Source organism: Nematolebias whitei, chromosome 15 (assembly GCF_014905685.2).
Source record: "Nematolebias whitei isolate Nwh7 chromosome 15, NemWhi1, whole genome shotgun sequence".
In the NCBI taxonomy this organism is placed as follows: Eukaryota; Metazoa; Chordata; class Actinopteri; order Cyprinodontiformes; family Rivulidae; genus Nematolebias; species Nematolebias whitei.
The window spans coordinates 34,260,183-34,280,217 of record NC_056512.1 but is presented as its reverse complement, the minus strand read 5'-3'; the positions used below and the strand labels follow the sequence as shown (position 1 = coordinate 34,280,217).

Below are 20,035 nucleotides of genomic sequence, written 5' to 3'. Positions count from 1 at the left end.
AGCCTGCCTCAGATACCCCTGAAGTCTGGCCTTTTCACTAATGGTTTTAACAAAAAAACGAAGTCCAGATGACATGATTCAACCTTTTTTGTTGTTATATACCTGGATGACTGAGAAAACAAACTTAGTGTTTTTGAAACCATTAGTGAAAAGGCCAGACTTCAGGGGTATCTGAGGCAGGCTTGAAACACAAGAGTCAGGGTGGCTTCTGGGTAATACCAGATGGCTAGGCCTCAGACTCACAAGCCTCTTGGATGAGGGGCGAAACGTTTCTTTTTAACAAAAAAACGAAGTCCAGATGACATGATATCCTGAAACAATTGTCACTAAAAGTAACGGAGGACGTGATTTTTCAAATGTTTTTGGCAACACAACTATTTGCGTGCAAAATCTTTAGTTTAAATTAGCTTTTCCATAAAAGTGGAACTAGATTTCTTTAGCTTCTCAAATGGCTTTCCTATCTGTGAATGACTTTCTATTCAACGCAAAGCTAAATTTAAACATGGCAGATTCTGCATAGACATAAAAATCAGGTAAATCTAACCTGATTTAAGTATGGATGGTGTTATAGTCTGTTTTTTAATGTCTTTGTTTTGCATGTGGTGGACCCCCTAGCTCCTACAATTCTGCAGTGTCTGGAGCAGAAACTTCTGTCAGAAAGTACTGAGGCCAATCTGCGAAAGCTCAGCGTCAAACTCATCCAAAGGCTCGGCCTCACCTTCCTCAAGCCACGTTTAGCTGCCTGGAGGTCAGACATGATACACACTTTTGTACACACTTGATGACATCAGATATACAGAATAACAGAAACAAGTACAGTTGTGGTGTGTTTACATGTTGTTTTTTTTAAGTTTTAAATACTCAGTGATTTCTGTAATCAGTTAGAATTCTCTGTTCAGAGGGGGGTTTAGCATCAAAGCCTTTTTGCAGTGAGCAATAATGAGACATATTGTGCATCAGTTTCTTGATGAGAAACAAGTACAGAATAAAGTGTTTTACAATAGTACTGTGAATATTTTCAGGTACCAGAGAGGCAACCGCTCCCTTGCAGCCAATCTCTCCATGTCCCAGCCTATCACGGCCACTACTGCTGTCACCCGTGAGACGGAGACGCAAGAACAAGAGGAGTATGACATCCCAGAGGAGGTTGAGACTGTTATTGGTAAGTTATCGCCTTCACTTAGTCTCAGAGATTTATTACAAAACAACTGTTAAACAAAATTACATTTAGTTGTTATTTTGCAGAGCACCTGCTGATTGGACTGAAAGATAAGGAAACAATTGTTCGCTGGTCTGCAGCAAAGGGGTAATGAGGCTTTCATATGATATCCAGCAAACCTGAACCAATAATACTAATTCATCCTTGTTGCTACTTGTCTTTGGCATTCTTAAGATAAAAGCCAAGTCCTCTGCAAGAGTTTACAAGCCATTAAAATCAATTTTGTTGAAAATTTCAGTATTGGGAGGGTGACTGGAAGGCTTCCCAAGGAGCTGGCAGATGAGGTGGTTGGATCAGTACTTGACTGCTTCAGGTAAGTTCATGCTTGAGGCACACTGGCTCACTCATTTGTCACCTTCTGCTATTTATTATTTCTTTAGATGTATTAATAAAAAGCTGGTGCAGTTTTACAAGTTGTCTCATTTTATGTAGGTTCTATGTTTTTACCTGCTTGTGCACCTGTGTTCTTTTTCAAGCTTCCAAGAAACAGATAACGCTTGGCATGGAGGCTGCCTTGCCCTGGCAGAACTGGGTCGTAGAGGACTGCTGCTCCCTTCAAGATTAATTAATGGTTTGTGCACTGAAAAGCATAAACATTTCAGGAAACATAGTATTTTATCATTTATTTAGCTATTTTTACAGCTATTTACATTTACAGAACAAGTTTGTTTCCACTCCTTCCATAGCAATTTCATATATAATGCAAATGCCACCTTTTTATATTCACAAGTCCCCTTTGCTCACTTTCAAATTAAGTGTGAGAACAAGATTTATACAGGTCTTGCACACTTGTAACAACAGGTCTGCCAACCAGACAAGTTTTTCTTTCCTCTTTTTAACATATAACCTTACAGCAGCACTGTTTACCTGTCATTTCTACATGTGGATCACCTCAACTCTGTGCTAAGTCAAAAATAGTTTTGATGTTGTGGCTTGAAGTTGTAAAAATGAGGGGTTTTCAGTTCGTTTTACTACATTTTTGCAACAGTCAGTGTTTAGTTTTAGCAGCGAGGCCTCCTCCTCAGAGCCCGCCCTGATGTTTTTGCTTTCTTGACTGGTTTATAGCATTTGCTCTCAGTCTGGCCATTGTTTGTTCTTTTTGTGGCTGCTTTAGCCCTTGTAGTTGGCTTGACAGTCTTGAGAGAAGAAATACCTGAAGTCTTCAGTGACTCTTGAGTGGACTGATTTACAGCATTGAAACTGATAGAAACTTCAGAACTTGCAGTGGCAAGTTGGCAAAGTGCCAGAGCTGCAGTCTGCCTCTGGTCACATGGTTCTTCATCCAGACCTTTGTCCGGTCTCTGTGGAAGATCTTCTGGAGCGGTCGCAGCATAGCTGTGAACGAAGCCGCTTTGAGAAGTTCTGAGGCTGAGATTTAGTGGTAACTCATTGCCGTTTATTTTCTCCCTGTCTGAGCCCGTTAGGCTGTGCTCAGCTCTCTCGTCGTGTTCCTGGTTTCTTGTAGAGAGGTTGAGCGGAGCCATATTGTCCGTATCATCCTTGCAATGTTCCTCAGACACTGTTTTGGGAGATGGCTCAGAGGCAGATGAATACTGACTGCTTTCAGTTGATCTAAAGGAGAAAAGCCAAGACAAATCAAATGAACAAAACTGCTTGTATTACAAATAAACAAATTTTACCAGACAAACAAAAACTAAGATGAATTTAACATACCCTCCATTTTGACATCTTAACTGTGGCAAGGTTTCTGCAGACTCTTCTTGTCTTACATCATTTTTGGTGGGTTCCATGACTTTAGATGCATGTCCAAGTTGGGGTGAGGTCTGTGACTCACCCACTCCAGTGCACTGTGAAGCCTCTGCTTCTCTTTGAATGATGTCTGCTTGGCTGGGTCTATCAGGGGACCCCGAAGCTGAACAGCCCTCTTTAGGGCTCAGCCGTGTTGCTTTATCCCCATTTTGATCATGGTGACTCTCATCTTCTGTGGAGCTATGGGGGTTGTTGTGGCTGGGACGTGAATACATGTATAAGTCATGCTCCTTTTGGTCAAGGCTTTGGGTGTAGATATCCAAAGGAATATATCTGTGTCCTGTGATTGGCATATTAATCTCATGGGGTCTGTAAAAGGTGTAATGCAGAGGGGTCCCTGGGTGAAGAGTATGGCAGTATCTGTAAGGGTAAGGGGGAATCGTGGAAGCATAAGGTGGGGCAATGGGCTGTTGTACCATGGGTCTTTGAGGATCTATAAACTCTGGCTGGAAAGAAGAGTTTAGCTCATTCACATGAATGTGTCTTGGGAGGTAATATGATGGATACAGGTGTCGGTCAGGCAAAAGATAAGGAGGGTATTCAGGAACCACAAGGGGGTTGAATGATTTTAAGGGAACAGATGATGAAATTCTGCCCCACATGTTGCTTGGATGGTTGATAGTAGGAGCTTGTGGATCCTCCGTCTGCGGCACAGGGGATTTCAAGGCTTCTGCACCGTCACGGTTGGGTGTGACGGGGGAGAAAGCAGAAGGGCGTGGCAGATCCTTAATTTCATTGTTCTCCCTGATTTCTCTCTCGGTGCTTATACTTGGTTTCGCGATACTCTGACTATCCTTACTGACCGGACTGTCACACCCAACATCTAGTTCTTCTGCATCATCCCTGCTCTCGTCTTTGTTCTCTTCTACGTCATGTTTTTCAGGACTTTTGTTCTGGTCTGGAAGGTCATTTGTACAATCTTTAGATTTGACCAAGACTCCTTTGGCTACAGCCTTGATCTGTCGGGCTGTTTGCACGTTTTTTTGTGACATCAGGGAGATGGAGTTTTTGCACAAGTTGTATTTCATATGGTTGAACAGGTGAGACTTTTCGTTGCAGGTGAAAGGACACTGGAAACACTGGTAATTGAAAGGCTTTCCAGGTGGTCGAGGAATGTAGTGAGGCCTTTTTGGTTTGCGTTCCGGATCGGTGTCCATCTTCAGCCTGCAGTACAAGTCCTCTGAAAGAAGAATGTGGCACATTGTAGAAGATTAAATTAGTAAAGCTCAATATTTAGTTGATCTATTTTTCTTTGTTTTTTATTTAGCTTAAGGTCTAAGCCCCCCAATGGACTTCAGTGGACTTGTTTTTTTTCTTAGCTGTTTTTCAAGTAAAGAGCCTAACGAGGTATCGAGTTGTTTAACTGGTTCAGATGGAAAGGTGTTGTCGTTGGTAGGTTTAACTTAGCTTTTTCCTGGCTGCATGGCTAGAATATTCTGCTTCTGCACAAACACTACACCCTCAGGCTACATTTGTTCCTTCACACTAGGATGGATATTAAGCAGACATTTATTAAAATTTGTAAACCTGCCTACTGTATGCAAAAATATAACCTATATGTGTGCATATATCCAGTCCAGTCTTTGTTTGGTTTGGGTTATTGGTTTCAGTGAACACATGCTATGCCTACATTAAGTCTGCTCTCTCACCTGTCAGTTCATTTTAATTTCCCTTTTTTTGTCAGTCTTATAAAATTAGAGGACCGCTAAACCTCCAGACAGATTACACTTTGTTTCACAGACCTGGAGGGCATGCAGAGACTTGCTTTCTCTCACAGCTAAACCGTGCGCTGTCGGCGTGGGAACTACAAGCCAACCTGCTTACCATGACTACACCTGCGGGATGCATTCATCATTTAATAAGCCCTGGAACTGGATGCATGCCGCTCGTCCTACTTCATTCTGTTACTACAGATCGAACGATTGAGACTGTTTTAGTGAATACGTGATGTAAGCCCGTTTAGAAACAGAGTGTTCTTTTAAAAAAAATGAGACACCACCTAAAGATGTTAGCTGAGGATTGCTGGGTGTGCATGGAGAAACCTGCTTGTCGTGCGCTGTCGCAAGAAGTTGTCACTCAAGTTTGGACTAAAGTAGCATGACTGAACACTCCCTTTCCAAAGAGGGAAAACTCAGTAGAAAATGCCTTTTTAACTCATTCGTACCATGAATACAAATCAGGCACAAAAAAATTGAAAAAAATAAAATTCAACAATAGAATAATACAGCCTTTTTTAATTCACAAAGCAATATAGTGCTACTTTAAAAAAATACTGATGTGTTTTTAAATACTTTAAACTTAAAAATTCTTTACCCATCCTTCAGGAGCTAACAGATGTGTAAGTAACAGGTGCATGCCTTGCTTAAACCTGCCCCTAAATACAATTTGCAGGTGAGTTAACAGTGCTGTTACAAATCTCTGCCCATTGACAGAAAGACTTTTAAGTGCTGCACATAAGAAGTTAGAGCCATGCTGATTTTTTTGTCAACACAAGGACATAAATGGAAAATAATTACCTTGTCTAATTGAAGCAACAGTGTCTTTTATAAAGAACGAAGCCTGTAGAGAAGGGACCCCAGTTCACAGCCAATGCCAGTATCTGGTCCGAGCACTCGTTTTAGTAGCTACGAGCTGTGGATGTGTGTGATGATGAGTGTGATATTGGTTGTGTGGTTAGTTTGCCTCTCTAAGGTGTTGTCTCTCCAGTGGGTGGTGCTTCAGCCCAAACAGCAGGGCCCTCAGGCAACAATGATCCACCTGATATTAGTCAGGCCTCAAGCAATGATTTAAACGGTGAGGTGGGAGATCTCTGTCAGTTTTCATCTCTGCCTTTTGTTAAAGTGGTCACACAGGCCTCAGTCGACAATATGTTTATATAAATTTTGTAAAGTGAAGGTGTTAAGATGCACATGAGATTTGCACTTGGTATTTCCTTGATGCGTTGTTAAAGATGGAGCTCGCATGAGATTTTACCAAAGAATTATAAAGCAAAAATTTGGAGGTGCTGTATATTAAAAAGAAAACTAGTCACGTTTATTTCTTTATTATTCACAATTTGTCTAGCCTAATTCTTAACTAATTACAAGTCGTAAAATTTAAGTAATTAAAGTTTGTTGTTGGCTTTCGTTCTTCAGTTTTTTTTTGTCTTTGGATGAAACTTCTGCTCTCATTTTGTAATCTGCAGTTGTGCCGCTGATTATCAAGTCCCTGATCTTCGAGGAAAAGCGGGGAGCGTGCAGTGTTGGTTCTAACGTGCGCGATGCCGCCTGCTATGTGTGCTGGTCTTTCGCCAGAGCTTATGAACCAAAGGAACTAAACCCTTATGTCAACCAGATTGCCAGGTAATACTTTGTTTTTCTGCTTTGCTCTGTACAAATTTTCACATACCTCCAGCACAACTAAACTAGATCAAGCGAATGTGTGTGCCATGTTTAACCTTTCAATGACAGCAGAGTAGTTTTTGTGTTCATAATATATTATCACTAAACAGTTATTCAGTATAATTGTATATTTTTCTCATAAATACTTTTTCAACGGAGAGTATTCAGGCTTTTTGAAGTAGGTTTCTGTGGACTACTTATGAGCTGCCACTTACCAGCAGTACACAGCAGTCAGAGTGTCAGTTTGTGGAATCGAGCAGAAGTTACCATCAGGGAGTCGAGCTAACAGCTACTCAGAAGAGGGCCTTTCAAGAATTAATTCTTGTTGGGAAAAAATACTCAAGCCTCAGGTACAGCCATCTAAAATGTAATGTGCTTTAATACATCTGAAACTGGACACCCAGGAATGCTGTAAGACAGTTAATGCCTACCTAAAAGAACTGTTAATAATTTAAAAAATGAATATCAACAACAATGATGTGGATGCACATTACATTTATGATTGTCAAACGGTGGGTAGTGGCCCAAACCAAGTCGTTGAACTTATGTCACCTGGCCTGAGACATGTCAAATTACTAGCTGGACACATATTTCAGAAACACGACTGATAGTGTGAAAGACTTTTGTTTTCGATTTTTTTTGCATAGAAGTGGCAAAATTTGTCTGTTAGCTGTAATTTACTGCCTCGAACCAGTTTTCCTTTGCCACTCGGACGCCCCTGCGCAGCTAGCATGAGTTCAAAGCTGTTTCTTGTACTAAATCAAATTCTACTGAAGGGTTGAGGAGTAGCATGTATTTGCATTTTGCTGTGCAATGATCTACTGCTGCTTATGGGTTCAGATTCAGATAAAAAATGGACTAGATCAGGGTCACGTTGAGTTAACTTTTACTTAGAATATTCTTATACTGACTATATGTTAACTAATGACCTGCTTTTTTAAGGGTAACAATTTTACAAAGCCTGTAACTTAAACCTATTTGTTTTGTTCCAAGTCCAAGCCTAAAACCTAAAATGTATTACAACTTGCACATTGATCAACTGATGCAAAGAGGTAGACACTCACCCAGTGACGTAAACTCACTGTTTAACACTAACGGTTTGTGTCATACTTGACTTTCTTTTTCGTGGCTTGCAAGTATGGACCTGTGGCCTCTGACTGTGCAGACCAGCTCTGCACCGTCAGTGTTAACCCCTTTGCAAGTCGGTATCAGCAGCCGAGACAACACCCTCCCTTTCCCCGGCCCACAAGACTGCCAGGTTTCGCCTGCTGCTGTAGGTTTCGGTCGCCGTTTGGCAGAAGAGCTGGGACAAGCTGGTTCCTGCTCGATTCCTCACAGCTCGATGACATTCACTGAAAACGCACATTTGTGAATATGGGATGTAGCGACTTGGGGGCAAATACAACCAGTTGTGTTTCTTTTGAAGTACCAAATGTAATGCTTGTTTTTGTAACTGTAGCATGCATGGGCGTAATTCAGAATATTTTTCACAACATTACCTAAAGTTCAGTCAATGTAGTTGTTTCTAAGCCCTCTGGGTAAGGGCCGTTTGTTAAGTCTGACGGGGGCAGTTGGTAAATCACAATGCCTGAAACTCGCTGTTGAAAGACCGTTTGAAGGCCCGTTTTTTTTTTTTTCTCAGGCTGTCACAGTGATGTATAAGAAGGTTGGCCCCCTTTAAACTGATCTTGTCACACCCACTCCTCTTGCAATATCCAGAAGTAATGTAGTGTGAAGGTACGCTCAGGAAAAAAGAGATTTGATAAAGTTTCTGTACTGCTGAGGAGTCGTGATTATGACTACTGTAATGGTTTTTCTTCTGCGCTGTAAACCCGTCGCAGCTAAAATCAGTTCAGTGTTATCAATCCAAACTTAAACAACAAGCATATGTAAATGAAAAGCTCAAAAGACTGTGGTCATTAATTTTACTCATTCCTTGGCTCAAAGATAGATACAAGCTCTAATCGTCTTGTTTTCTGCAGTGCTTTGCTGATCGCAGCTGTGTTTGATCGAAATGTGAACTGCCGCAGAGCTGCCTCGGTGAGTCCTCTGATCGATTGCCCAACTCGAGACACACGGTTGAATGAGAAAAGTAAATTTTGTGTCTCTTTTTGTCTCAGGCTGCTTTCCAAGAGAATGTCGGCAGACAGGTTTGTGACAGAAGTTTTGGCTATTCGAGTGCTGTGACACAGAATAACAAAATAACCCTGATTTGATCCTTATTTGTGAACAGAAATCCAGCTCATGCTTAAACTTGTTTTGTTACTGAGAGCTTTGAAATAAAATGGCCTCCCAGTGTAGCTACAGGGCACTAGCAAATGTTTGATTTGCCAGTAGTCCTTAAGCTATAACTCTTCAGATTTGTCATTACTTGCATTTGGAAGTTTGTCACTTTAGTTTATCTCAAAAATCACTCTTTTTTTTTTTATAGCAACGTAGACCATTCTAAAGTAATGCAACATTTTATTTTTATGCTTTTATCTCAATAGGGAACTTTCCCCCATGGCATTGACATCTTAACAGCAGCAGACTACTTTGCAGTAGGAAATCTCAATAACTGCTATCTGCACATTAGGTAAGAAACTGATTATTGGCATTATAAACTCACGACTATTTTTTTATTAGTCACAAACTGTTCAAGTGAAACTGCCAGTCATCGATGATTACAACATTCTGTTTTTATTAGTGGGTTGAATCAGAGAATTGGGTGGCAGCAAAAAGTCTAGTGGCTTTTCTAATAGAACATATATTTTGTTAATAAAGAAAACATATGAAAAATGTTGCCACATTTTTATGAAGTGTTACCAAAAGTTGTGTTTAAGTAAGTTGTTGTGGCCCAAAAGCAAAGCTTTCAAAACCAGTGCCTGTTCTTAAAAGTTCTTAAATAAGATTTATGTTACTAACATTATACAGTCATGATTAAAAATGAGGTTTTATGTATTAAAAATAATATTAGATATGTACACTTTGGATGAAAAATACAAAACTTTTTTGTTTATTTGTGCATGCTGCTCCTGCATTTAGCCTTGATTTCTTATAAAATAGTAGCAACTCTTTTGAATATGCATAAATGTTTATCTGAACTTCCATTTGTATACGTGTAAAGACTAAAAAACGTTTTAATTGTGTACTGAAATGTGAAGGTTTATTATAAGTGTGCAGTTTAGCTAGCTTTGTAGCAAAACCATTTATTTTTTCCAGTAAAACCTGTGATCTGTGCGAGGACTTGTTGGATCCAGACATCAGAATTTAATCAAATAAAGCAAAAAAAATTAAGAGCTTAAGATTTTTTTTTTTACAGAAAAGTCACCTCCAACAACCACATATGTGACACAGTGACAGTGCAGAAAGATGGTAGCCTTGGGGTATGACTCGCCTCAAAGCTGCATATAGAGGAAGATGCAACTTGAACAACATTTTCTACCTCTGATAGATTCACAACATGCAAGAAATGGTCTTTGTTGTTGTTATAACTTGAGATTTGTGTTCTCAAAGTGTCTATATAGCTGGTTTCCCAGAGTACACCACATCCTTGATAGACCATTTAATAACCATGAAGATCAACCACTGGGATAGGTCAGTACTATTTAATACTGCAATCATAGCACCATCAAATATAAATAAATATATATGTAAGATTTTTAAATATCTTTTGGAAACATGCTGTGTTGTGTTTTGCAGCGTGATCCGAGAGCTAGCCTCTAAAGCTCTCCACAACCTGACGCCTCAAGCACCCGATTACATGGCATCGACAGGTAAACAATGTCACCTTACCTGTTAATCAGCCGATGTTGAGCTTTTAGTTAAATACCCTACAAGAGATGCCTTTTTGTAACTATAGGGAAGCTTTTAAAATGGTTAAGAGCAAATTTAACACCCTTTTGTTCCTTCTGGTTTCAGTTTTGCCACAGCTGTTGACCATGGCGGTGGGCCTGGACCTCCATGGTCGTCAAGGAGCCATCCTGGCATGTGGAGAAATCACACATGCTCTGTACAAACTGGGCCTTCAGACCAACAGGTCAATTTGAAATACACAAACAAGTATTAGACCTAATAGTGTGAACGCTTGTGAAGCATTTGCAAGTTTTCACACTATTTCAACAAATCGTAAATCAAAATGTTCAGCTCTTTCAGGACAATCCTGCTATGACTTTTGATATTGATGCAACTTTAGCTTTTTGAAATATTTAGCCTTTTCTGCTTTTCCTCATAGAAAATGATTTCAGCTCATTTTACATCCTTAAGATCTTTAGATCTGTTTACAACTTTTTACTGCTCCTTTCACATTTTGTTCTGCTTCAGCTTGTTTCAGCTTCCTTGTGCAAATTAAAAGAAATTTCAGCTATTTTCCGTGAACGTCAGCTGTTTGGTGTTCCTTTCAGGATCTTTCTGCTAACTATAATATGTTTGTGCTTATTCTAACTTCTTTCTGCTGATTTTGGTTATTTCATCTACTGTACTGTTTAGCCGTTTTATGTTAATTTTAGCTTTTTCAGCCAATTCCACATTTTTTGCACTCCTTTAAACTTTTTCCAAAGTTCCTTTTCCTTTCAGCCAAATTAATTTCTTTATGCTTATTTCATCTTGTTATGCTCCTTTCAGCTTATTTCTGCTACTTTCTTCTTTTTCTGCTATTTCAGATATACTATTTAGCTGTTTAATGCTAAATTAATTTTTGTCAGCCAATTCCACATTTTTAAACTCGGCTCTTTCCACTTCCTTTTTGTAGTTTAAGTTTTTTTCCTGCCTTTTCAGCTACTTTTCAGCAAGTTTTTGCTAATTTCAGGGTTTTTTTTTAGCTAATTTTCTAGTTTTTGTGCTCATTTCTGTTTATTTAAACCTAAGTCAGCAAATATGTATTCTTTCTGCTTTCTTCTAATTTAAGCTTATTCTTCCATTTTAGCTGGATTTCATCTTTTTTAGCTAATCTCAGTTGTTTTTCAGCAAGTTCTTCTGCAATAAACACAGGAACTGCAATTTCTCTAGTTTAAGTGGCTAGTGTGATTTTTAAAAAGTGCATTTAAACACTGGTTCCCCAGACTTTCAGATACTTTTTAAGACATTTACTGCTGTTATACTTATCATTTATTTATTCTTTTAAATGATTGAAGCAAACGAACGAGTGTTATGTCTAAACTTATTACCAGTAGATAGCTTAGCATCATAAAAATAATAGAAAATATCTGAACACGTTTGTTTTGTTCAACAGGACCGTGGTGGACATCATTTCTCCAGAATGTGTAGATGCATTAAAAAACATTCACCATCTGGTAAGTTTGAAACGTTTCTAACTAAACTTGTTGCCTGAATAATTTATGGTCGGTGTGTTTACACTTATTATTTGTTGACACATTTTTAGCTACTTGAAAGAAAACAATACAAGTAAGTAGAAATATTCTGTTTAACTTTTATCTTTGCAGTGAAACTACAATTCTTTTTTTTAACTGTAAAATTCTGCTTGTGTGACACAGGGGCTTTGGTGGAGCACTGATGAGACCAGCAAGTAAGTATAAAGGCTCAAATGAAAATTGGTTCAATTTTGTGTTATATTGTTGCAAAAACAAGACCATCATAACACTTTTAAAAAAAAATGTATTACTTCTTTTAGTTTTCAGCCTCATTGAAAAGCTGTCTCTGTCCAAAATGCCTTTTAAGAACGACCCCATCATCGGTAAGTGAACAGAGCAACATGTTATTACTTATTTTATGACGCTTCAGAGCTGAAAGGATCTGTGTTTCAGACGGCTGGCAGTGGGTCATCGATGACACCATACAGACTCTTCATCTCATCTCAAGTGGCACAAAGGATGACCTTACTGTAAGCTTGTAAAAAAAAAAAAATCAGCTTACTTAAAAATGTTTGATGAAGATAAACAAAGCTCTTATGTCTCAAATTTGCCAATACGATCATGTGCATTATTTGAAACTTTTCATTGCTGAAACTTTTGGATTTTCTGTTGATCTTGCTCTTGTTGGGTCTGCAGGCTGCAGTGGTCTCAGCTCTCTCTGCTTTGTGTGAGGAGTACTACCAGGACCAAACGGGCCAGGTTGACTCTCAGATGCAAGGCAGGTTTCTCATACAAACTGTACTAAATGTGAAGATTTGCCTGGCTTCATGGGCTTTCTGACAGCTGTTTGCCTGTTTTTGTGCACATGCTTAGATGCCCTGGTGTCTCGGTACATTGAAGGACTGAGGAGTCCACAGATTTTGACTCGAAGCGGATCTGCTCTCGCCCTCGGCTGTCTGCCAAGACGTATGATCCACAGCAAACTTAAGCAGGTGTTTGTTTGTTTTTTAATATGCATATAGCTACAGTGTATTCCATATCTCCTTTTTTCAGCTGTGTGAGGATAAAGCGCTGATTGCTTTGTTTTTTAGATCTTAGACAGCCTTCAGCACATGTGCACTGTCAGCCAAAAGGAGGGCAATTTCACTGAGGCGAGGAGAGATGCAGTCAAATCCATAGCTCAGTGAGTCTTTGTGCTTATTTCTGAGAACTTTTATTTGTTTGTCTAAAGGTGCAGGTTACAAAAGCTCTCTCTTTCGCTCTTTTTTTTTTTTTTTTTTGTTTTCCACTAGCTTGAATACATACCAGTCTCAAAAGTAAATAAACATTTGACTGACTGTATCTGAAGGACCTGAATGGCACGTCCAGACATTTATCTGATTGCTTTTTGTGTTACTTTAACTTGTTCATTTTGTTTTGTCAGAGTGTGTATGAAGGCAGGTGTTTGTGCTCAAGGATCCCCCGACTCTGTGCTGTGCTCAGAGAATATCACTGATGTGTACAAGGTTCTGCTCAGCAGTCTGAATGACTACACAATGGACAGCAGAGGGGACGTCGGAGCCTGGTGAGGACTACTTGCACTCTTCAACACATTTGAAAATGCTAAAAGCACACAGGTCTTGTGGTACGCAGGCATTTTCTCACCCGAGGCCTCTGGTGCTTCTTTTTTGACCTTCCACACAGAAGTGGAACATCTTGCTTCTGTCACACGTAGCTTCAGGCCATGCTTACGGACTCACCAGGAATGTCACCTGGCTTGTCACTTGTCCTTTGCAACAAGGGATGGGCCGATTTTTCTTCACTGTCTAGTAATATTTTGTTCCTTTAAGTTTTTCTTTGTTTTGCTTCTGAACACCTGATCTTATTCCTGCTGTTGTTTTTGTTCTACATGCATCTCAAACCCAAACATACAGTATCATAATCATCTTTATTGGTAAAATTTAAAAACACGCTGCCCTTAAGATAAACTAATAGACAAAATTTTGTTGGATTATTTTACAGTATTTGTATTTAATGGGGTTAGACTATCTTTGTGATCCTTGATTTTATTTATTTATTTATTTATGTTTGTGTCTCAAGTTCAAGTTGTGTTTATTTGTCATATGCAAGGTTAATGACGGGTTAACAGTAGTACAATGAAATGCTTAGGATGAGAAGAACAGATTTGACTCACTAGAAAAATCAAAGAACAAACAAACAAGAAATACTAAAGGCATGCAATAAGGGTACAAAAATAAAGTACCAAAAAAAGTAATTATAATATTTACAAGGTTCTGAAGAGAGACAGTAAATAGATCTTAGATCTTATGACTGTTTTTCTTTGACAATTTATACATTTGTTGGATGTAACTGGGACCCTGTGTACACAATTTCATTCCACCACATGTACCACATGTGATGCGAATGACAAATAAAGAACCTTGAGTCCTTAAACAATAACATGTTAGACTATAATGGTGCAGCAGGATGATTATGAATGAACAAGTATTTCAAGGTAGTAATATAACGGTAAGCTAAAATGCACATGATATACAGACGGATATATATATATATATATATATATATTGCACATAACCAACAAAGTCAATGCTCAATAATCCAGGTGTACAATCCAACAACTTTCAGTCAGGTCATCTGGACAGTTTCTTTTCTTTTTTTTTTTTCTTTTTTTGTGCTGAAATGTTTCACTTTCCATCCAGAAGTCTTCATCAGTCAAGGAAACACACAACAAAACTGATTCTTCCCCCCAACAGCTTACTCCAAAGTGGAGCAAACCAGTTGCATATAATATTTCACATAGTATTGCACAGGTAGTGAGTGACGTTGAGATTGAATTATGATGCTAAGGTAGATACATAGATACTGTCATTCATGATACAGCCTAGTATCAGCTTAGACACAGCCTACATAATGCAGCAGCAATAAACATAATAGCTGTCACAAGCTAATATTATTATACTATTATTATAATATATTATATTCATATATTATAGTATTAGCAGTATATTATAGTATATTACTATACTATACTATTATAATATTAATATACTATGCTATTATTATAATATTATTATGCACAGACATTTACACCTCCAGATGCAGGAAGAGGGCCACCTGCTTCATGAAGGACCTCACTCACCCAGCATACACACTTTTTGCCCCGCTCCCCTCAGGAAGGAGGTTGAGGAGCATTAAGTGCAGAACCACTAGACTGAGGAACAGCTTCTACCCTGAGGCTGTTAGACTCATGAATCTCTAACCAGAATAATCACTGTGAAAAATCACATCATGTTGCTGCTGATCTGTTTCATGTTGCTGCTGATCTGTTTCATGTTGATGTGTTCATGTGTGCTCATCTGCTCACACAGACTCATGTTCGTGCTGCTGTTCGTCATATTGTTTTTATTGTTTTATGCTACTAGTGCTTAATGTGTTTATAGTTAACGTTTTTCTTAGTTCATATCTTAGATTTTGTTGCTGTTTTTCTTTTACATTTTATTGCTTTTGTTGGATGTAAATGGGACCCTGCGTACACAATTTCGTTCCACCACATGTGGTGGAATAACAAATAAAGAACCTTGAGTCCTTGAATCATTGAATATTAGTCATATGAGCTGTCACAGATGTGGCTTGGTGCAGTGTTATTGCACGAATGAATCATGAATGAACTCATGAATCCTGGCAACTTCTGTGAGAGTATATCTCGAACAACTCTTCATGTAGTTGAAATGGTTGTTTTAGGCCGGGTTAAAAATCCTTTTTGTCCAGTTAAAAAAAAAAAAGGTAACATAACAGTGAATGTGTTTACCGGTAGTTAAAACCAGGTGGGGACTTTTATTTTTACAACACTGACTTCCATTCGCCTTAAGTTATTGCCACAAAGTCCATTAATCAGCGACTTCCATCAGTTGCCTGAGCATCTGTTTCAGGGCGTAGCTTGTGTTTGAATGTACCGATCAGCATTTCACATAAACAAATTGTTCCCTGCAGGCAAGACGCTTATTTGACTATAGAACAGCTACTGACACTCACTCAGTGTTATGTGGTGTTTTTTATCAGCTCATGTGTGCATGTCTTGTTGTCATTTTCAACTTGTAATAAATTACTCACAGCCCAACGACCACGCTGATCCACACGTCCTGCACAGAATTAAGTCTCGTTTATTTTTGTGCCATTTTGAAGGGTAAGAAAAGCAGCAATGACCAGTTTAATGGAACTAACCTTGCTAGTGGCCAGTGAAGCTCCAGAAATCCTCTCACCAGACCTGTGAGTAAATATCTGAAAACTTTTAACTGGCTTTTTTTTTTTTTTTAATGCACCTTTCCTTACAGATTACTTTTACTGCTGATTGCACTCAATTTGACAAAAACAATTCCTGGTTTGTTATTTCTGTAAACTGCTGCAGGGTGAAGCCTATGATGTGCTGCCTGGTCCAACAGGCAGCGGAGAAGATTGACTGCTACAGAGCGCACGCTGGTTGCGTCTTCCTGCGCCTCCTTCACAGCACGGAGCCTGCAGTTCCTCACATCCCCCACAGGGAGGCGCTTGTGAACATCTTACCTGTGTGGGTGACTCCATTCTGTAACCAGCTGCATTAAAAACTGCAACAGTTTTCTCGATTTTTACAGCATTTTTTAATCCTTTTTTTTGTTTGTTGTTGTTGTAAAAAGCATTTGGGGTAATCACACATGCAAAACCCCCATTATTTTATTTGCTGATTTATTTTGCTGATGTCTTTCAGTGAGACCATAACTACTCTAAATTGGAACGCTGCATCCCAAGCTTACAAGTACATCGCACAGCTGCTTGGACTGCCTGAGTATCAGTACCACACCCTGCTGGGCCTCTGTGTGTCGGCAGGAGGGATGACGGAGTCCACGGTAGGTGGAAAAGTAGAATATTGTCAAATCACAGAAATATGATGAACTGATGTGCAATGAAAGATGAGCAAGAAAGGGCTCTATCCCTTTTCCAGCACGCCATAGAATTACACATTTAACGCCATCAAGCACAAAAGTTCAGCCCCTGTTTGCACAGAAGGAAGCATTTTTTCTAGTTATTTTGTCGTTCACTTGTTTCATCAAACTTGCCTTTCACAAAATATTTTGGCAAATGTCAGTGATAATTTTCACGTTTCAGTTACATAAACAAAACACTTTAGTTATTGTCTGTAAATCAATCAAAGCTATATGTCTGCATACATAAATCAAGCTTTTTATAACCCGATTTAATATTTAGCATCACATTTATTTAGGAGGACAAAACAAGGCCTTATTTATGTTCTCTGCAGCCAGGAAACACTTGGAAAACCAAGAGCAGACCAACAGGGGGAGCAATGGGTTCAGTCAAAATTACCTCCTGCTCTGTAGAGCAGCTTTTTTTGTTTTGTTTTTGTTTTGTGTTTTTAGAGATATTCTAAAACCACTTATGGGAAGTCTTGTTACTTTTCTCCATACCCAAACTGAACTTAAAGCATCGTCAGGCTCTATGATTTATTTTTTGCTGCTGGAAAACAAAAATAATTAAATCTGCAAGTATGCATACTTTCTACTTTTTACAACCTTTTTTATGCAAGGTCTCTCAGGAAGTCCAGCTCGGCTCATATCTGGGGCTAACCACACTCATTCCTTCCCCAAGTGTTATCTAACCTGTTAAAACCAGAAAAAGCCCTGCCCACAAAGATTTGAGCTTATTTTTAACTTTCAGTGTTTATAGACGTAATAAAGGAAATGAGTTTAAGGCTTGCAATAACAGCAGTGAGGCCAGTAAAGTTAAAGCAGTCTATTGTTGGAGGCTTCAGACATGTTCCCTCGGAGACAACCTAGCTCTCGTCCTGTTTTCATCTCCTCTGCTGTAGATCTGTCCTCAGAGAAGAGGTATATATCTGTACAAGGTTACATTTGACAAAACTGGGCTAAGACTGCAGTAACTCATAGGCCAAGATTAAGATTCACACACCACAGGCACGACAGGACAGGGAGAAATGGAGCATTCACCAAATTTCAATGGGTTGTTTCAACATAAATAGAAGCCAAACTACAAAATCACCAGTGTCCCATAAAGGTTAAAATATACTTAATTTTAACTACATTTTAGCTGCTTCAGTCTTTAAATGTATAAGTTGTACTTAATTTCAAAACTTGAAACACAAAAAAAGAAATTGGACAAAGTTTCCATCAAAAGAACATTTTTGTTTGGTTGTTTCAAGTCTTGAGGCTAGACTACAGTATTTTCTGGCGTATAAGTCGCACCTTTGTGCATAAATTTGCACGTCCTGCGACTTATACACCGAAGCGACTAATATACGTTCTTTTTTTTTTTCACATATTTGGCAAATATCTGGCAAGAACCAATGCAGACATGTTCCTGTTTTCAGTTTTCTACATTCGCCTTATAATCTAGCTGTTTTTGTTACTTTTTTGCCATCTTATTTGTCTAAAAAAATCTTTATGCCTTTTTATAACTGTCTATTGTTGTCGTTGTTGTCCATTGTCATCATCATTCTTTGTTGAAATCGGTTCTCTCTTGTAAATGAGTCCTCGAGGCTCAATGGGATTAACCTGTCTAAATAAAGGTTGAACGAATTTATAACCAAGTTTTGACTGAGAGCTGATGATTTCATTCTGACTTGAAAAATATTAAAACATTACCATTTGCTGCCGCTAGAGGGCCTTCGAGCCTTATGGCAATCCAAGTGTCTCATTAAGCATGCATCAGGATGTCTCATTAATAGGTAAAAGTGGCTATTAATGAAACACTTGGCTTGCCATACAAGCCACCTTCGTCTCGCTCCGGAACTCCTGGAGCAAATGTCAGCTTCATTCCACCACGCCGTTCAGGCAAAGTGCAGCTGATTTGACCATTAAAGTGCATTTATTAAGGAATAGTGCAACTGAGACACACCTTTACTATAATATCGAGCAAACAATTGTTTTTAAGTGTTAATCTTGTTAAACTCTTGTTAAAGTCCTCCCGTGCACGCTCCCACGGCCGCCATTTCGGCAGCCAATCGATTTTTGGCACAACACCAGCCCACATTTCTGGGTGGTCAGCGATGACATATAAAAAACGTGACAAGTCAGCAGTGACGCATAATAGATGCGACATATACGGCGAAGCAACTTATTTATATATTTTTTACACTTTATTAAACATTTTTGGACTGAAGCGACTTATACGCCGGTGCGACTTGTACGTCGGAAAGTACGGTATATACCGCAGTACAATATTATAATTAGTTTAGCGGTTTTGTTACAGCTCTTGTTTTTGTCTCATGAATTCACCTCAGACTTTTTTAGTAACTAGTCAGTACCATAGTAACTAGCCCACACTGCCTGTGTTTTTAATGTGGTGAGCGTCACGTTAACTCCTGCTCTCTTCTGTTTTTGTTCAGGTGCATTTTTCCTCCCAGTCGCTGTTTGACTTTTTGAAAGGGATTCAAAACGATAGCGTTGCTTTGACACAGTTTGGAGATACGTTGCTGAGGCTTTTCAGAGACAATCTCCATAATCAAAGGTTCATGACTCAAGTATTCTTATTTTTTCTATTCTTTACATTAAAGTCAGAAAGCTGAGTAATATGAACTTTTAATCTTCCACCTACATGTCATGTCTTATTTTTTCTTCTTCTTTTCAGGGTATCTCTTTCCTTGCTTAGGGTGCTCAGTCAGATGCTCTCTAACAGCTGCTTTGAGATCTTCACCACACAAAAGGAGTGAGTGTGATCACACTGTTATAAAAAGCAGATCTCTATGATGACTAAAGCTTTTCTGTTGTTTTGTTTCAAAGTCATCCGTTCTGTTTGGACCTTTTAAATCTTTGCAAAATGTGCAAGAAGTCCAAAGACATTTCCAAGCTGCATGCCTGCATCGATGTGTAAGTTTTCTCATTGATTAGTGAGTGCACGATAAAGCAAAAAGAAGCATAAATGGTTGACGGTTCTGGCTTCTGCTCTCCAGTTTCTGTGAGCTGATCCAGTTCCATGGAGACGTGAGGAAGAACGTTTTGACCCAGCTGCTGCTGCTGCTCTGCCATCCGTTCCCTGTGGTAAGTTCACAAGGCAAAAACACACATCTATTTCTAACAGATGGCTGAAAACGTTGATAGTCCAAAACATCATCTTTAAACTGCTCAGTTTGCCACTAATGTGAAGTTTATTTTACTGGTAGGCTACATTGTTTGGATAATTTATTCAGTTAAAACATCTCCATTAAATGGATAAAAATGTTGCACAGTTGTTGTTCTCTGACTTCCCCTCTTGGGTCATTAACGTTTGTAGTTTGAGTGGTTTGATGAAGTAGTTTAAAATTTGCTTTGGATACTCATGGTTTCCCTTCAGATAAACTATATATATATATATATATATATATATATATATAT

At 38.8% G+C, this 20,035-nt stretch overlaps 2 protein-coding genes across 3 annotated transcripts in view; one reads left to right on the top strand and one right to left on the bottom strand.

Annotated features, from left to right (window-relative positions):
• tbcd (tubulin folding cofactor D) overlaps positions 1–20,035 on the top strand; it is a 28,275-nt gene that overhangs the window by 6,233 nt on the left and 2,007 nt on the right. Inside the window, exons 9-36 of the mRNA XM_037689036.1 lie at positions 616–748; positions 1,023–1,162; positions 1,246–1,306; positions 1,458–1,532; positions 1,696–1,790; positions 6,174–6,330; positions 8,352–8,409; positions 8,490–8,519; positions 8,859–8,944; positions 9,865–9,945; positions 10,051–10,124; positions 10,270–10,387; positions 11,579–11,639; positions 11,729–11,751; positions 11,841–11,872; positions 11,978–12,040; positions 12,111–12,187; positions 12,354–12,435; positions 12,531–12,649; positions 12,749–12,840; positions 13,081–13,221; positions 15,840–15,923; positions 16,063–16,221; positions 16,399–16,537; positions 19,051–19,172; positions 19,293–19,370; positions 19,445–19,531; positions 19,615–19,702. Of these exons, the coding sequence (XP_037544964.1) occupies positions 616–748; positions 1,023–1,162; positions 1,246–1,306; positions 1,458–1,532; positions 1,696–1,790; positions 6,174–6,330; positions 8,352–8,409; positions 8,490–8,519; positions 8,859–8,944; positions 9,865–9,945; positions 10,051–10,124; positions 10,270–10,387; positions 11,579–11,639; positions 11,729–11,751; positions 11,841–11,872; positions 11,978–12,040; positions 12,111–12,187; positions 12,354–12,435; positions 12,531–12,649; positions 12,749–12,840; positions 13,081–13,221; positions 15,840–15,923; positions 16,063–16,221; positions 16,399–16,537; positions 19,051–19,172; positions 19,293–19,370; positions 19,445–19,531; positions 19,615–19,702 (2,555 nt within the window). The remainder of the gene's footprint in view (positions 1–615; positions 749–1,022; positions 1,163–1,245; positions 1,307–1,457; positions 1,533–1,695; positions 1,791–6,173; positions 6,331–8,351; positions 8,410–8,489; positions 8,520–8,858; positions 8,945–9,864; positions 9,946–10,050; positions 10,125–10,269; positions 10,388–11,578; positions 11,640–11,728; positions 11,752–11,840; positions 11,873–11,977; positions 12,041–12,110; positions 12,188–12,353; positions 12,436–12,530; positions 12,650–12,748; positions 12,841–13,080; positions 13,222–15,839; positions 15,924–16,062; positions 16,222–16,398; positions 16,538–19,050; positions 19,173–19,292; positions 19,371–19,444; positions 19,532–19,614; positions 19,703–20,035) is intronic.
• znf750 (zinc finger protein 750) lies at positions 1,898–5,655 on the bottom strand. 2 transcript variants are annotated; one of them, XM_037689035.1, is made up of 3 exons: positions 5,506–5,655; positions 2,894–4,169; positions 1,898–2,791 (listed from the first exon to the last, which is right to left on the bottom strand). In XM_037689035.1, exons 2-3 carry the CDS (start codon positions 4,144–4,146, stop codon positions 2,221–2,223), a joined length of 1,824 nt encoding a protein of 607 aa, XP_037544963.1. In that variant the 5' UTR covers positions 4,147–4,169; positions 5,506–5,655; the 3' UTR covers positions 1,898–2,220. The 2 variants fall into 2 exon arrangements, with proteins under 2 accessions (XP_037544963.1, XP_037544962.1); XM_037689034.1 differs by lacking the exon at positions 5,506–5,655 and having other exon boundaries at positions 2,894–4,223.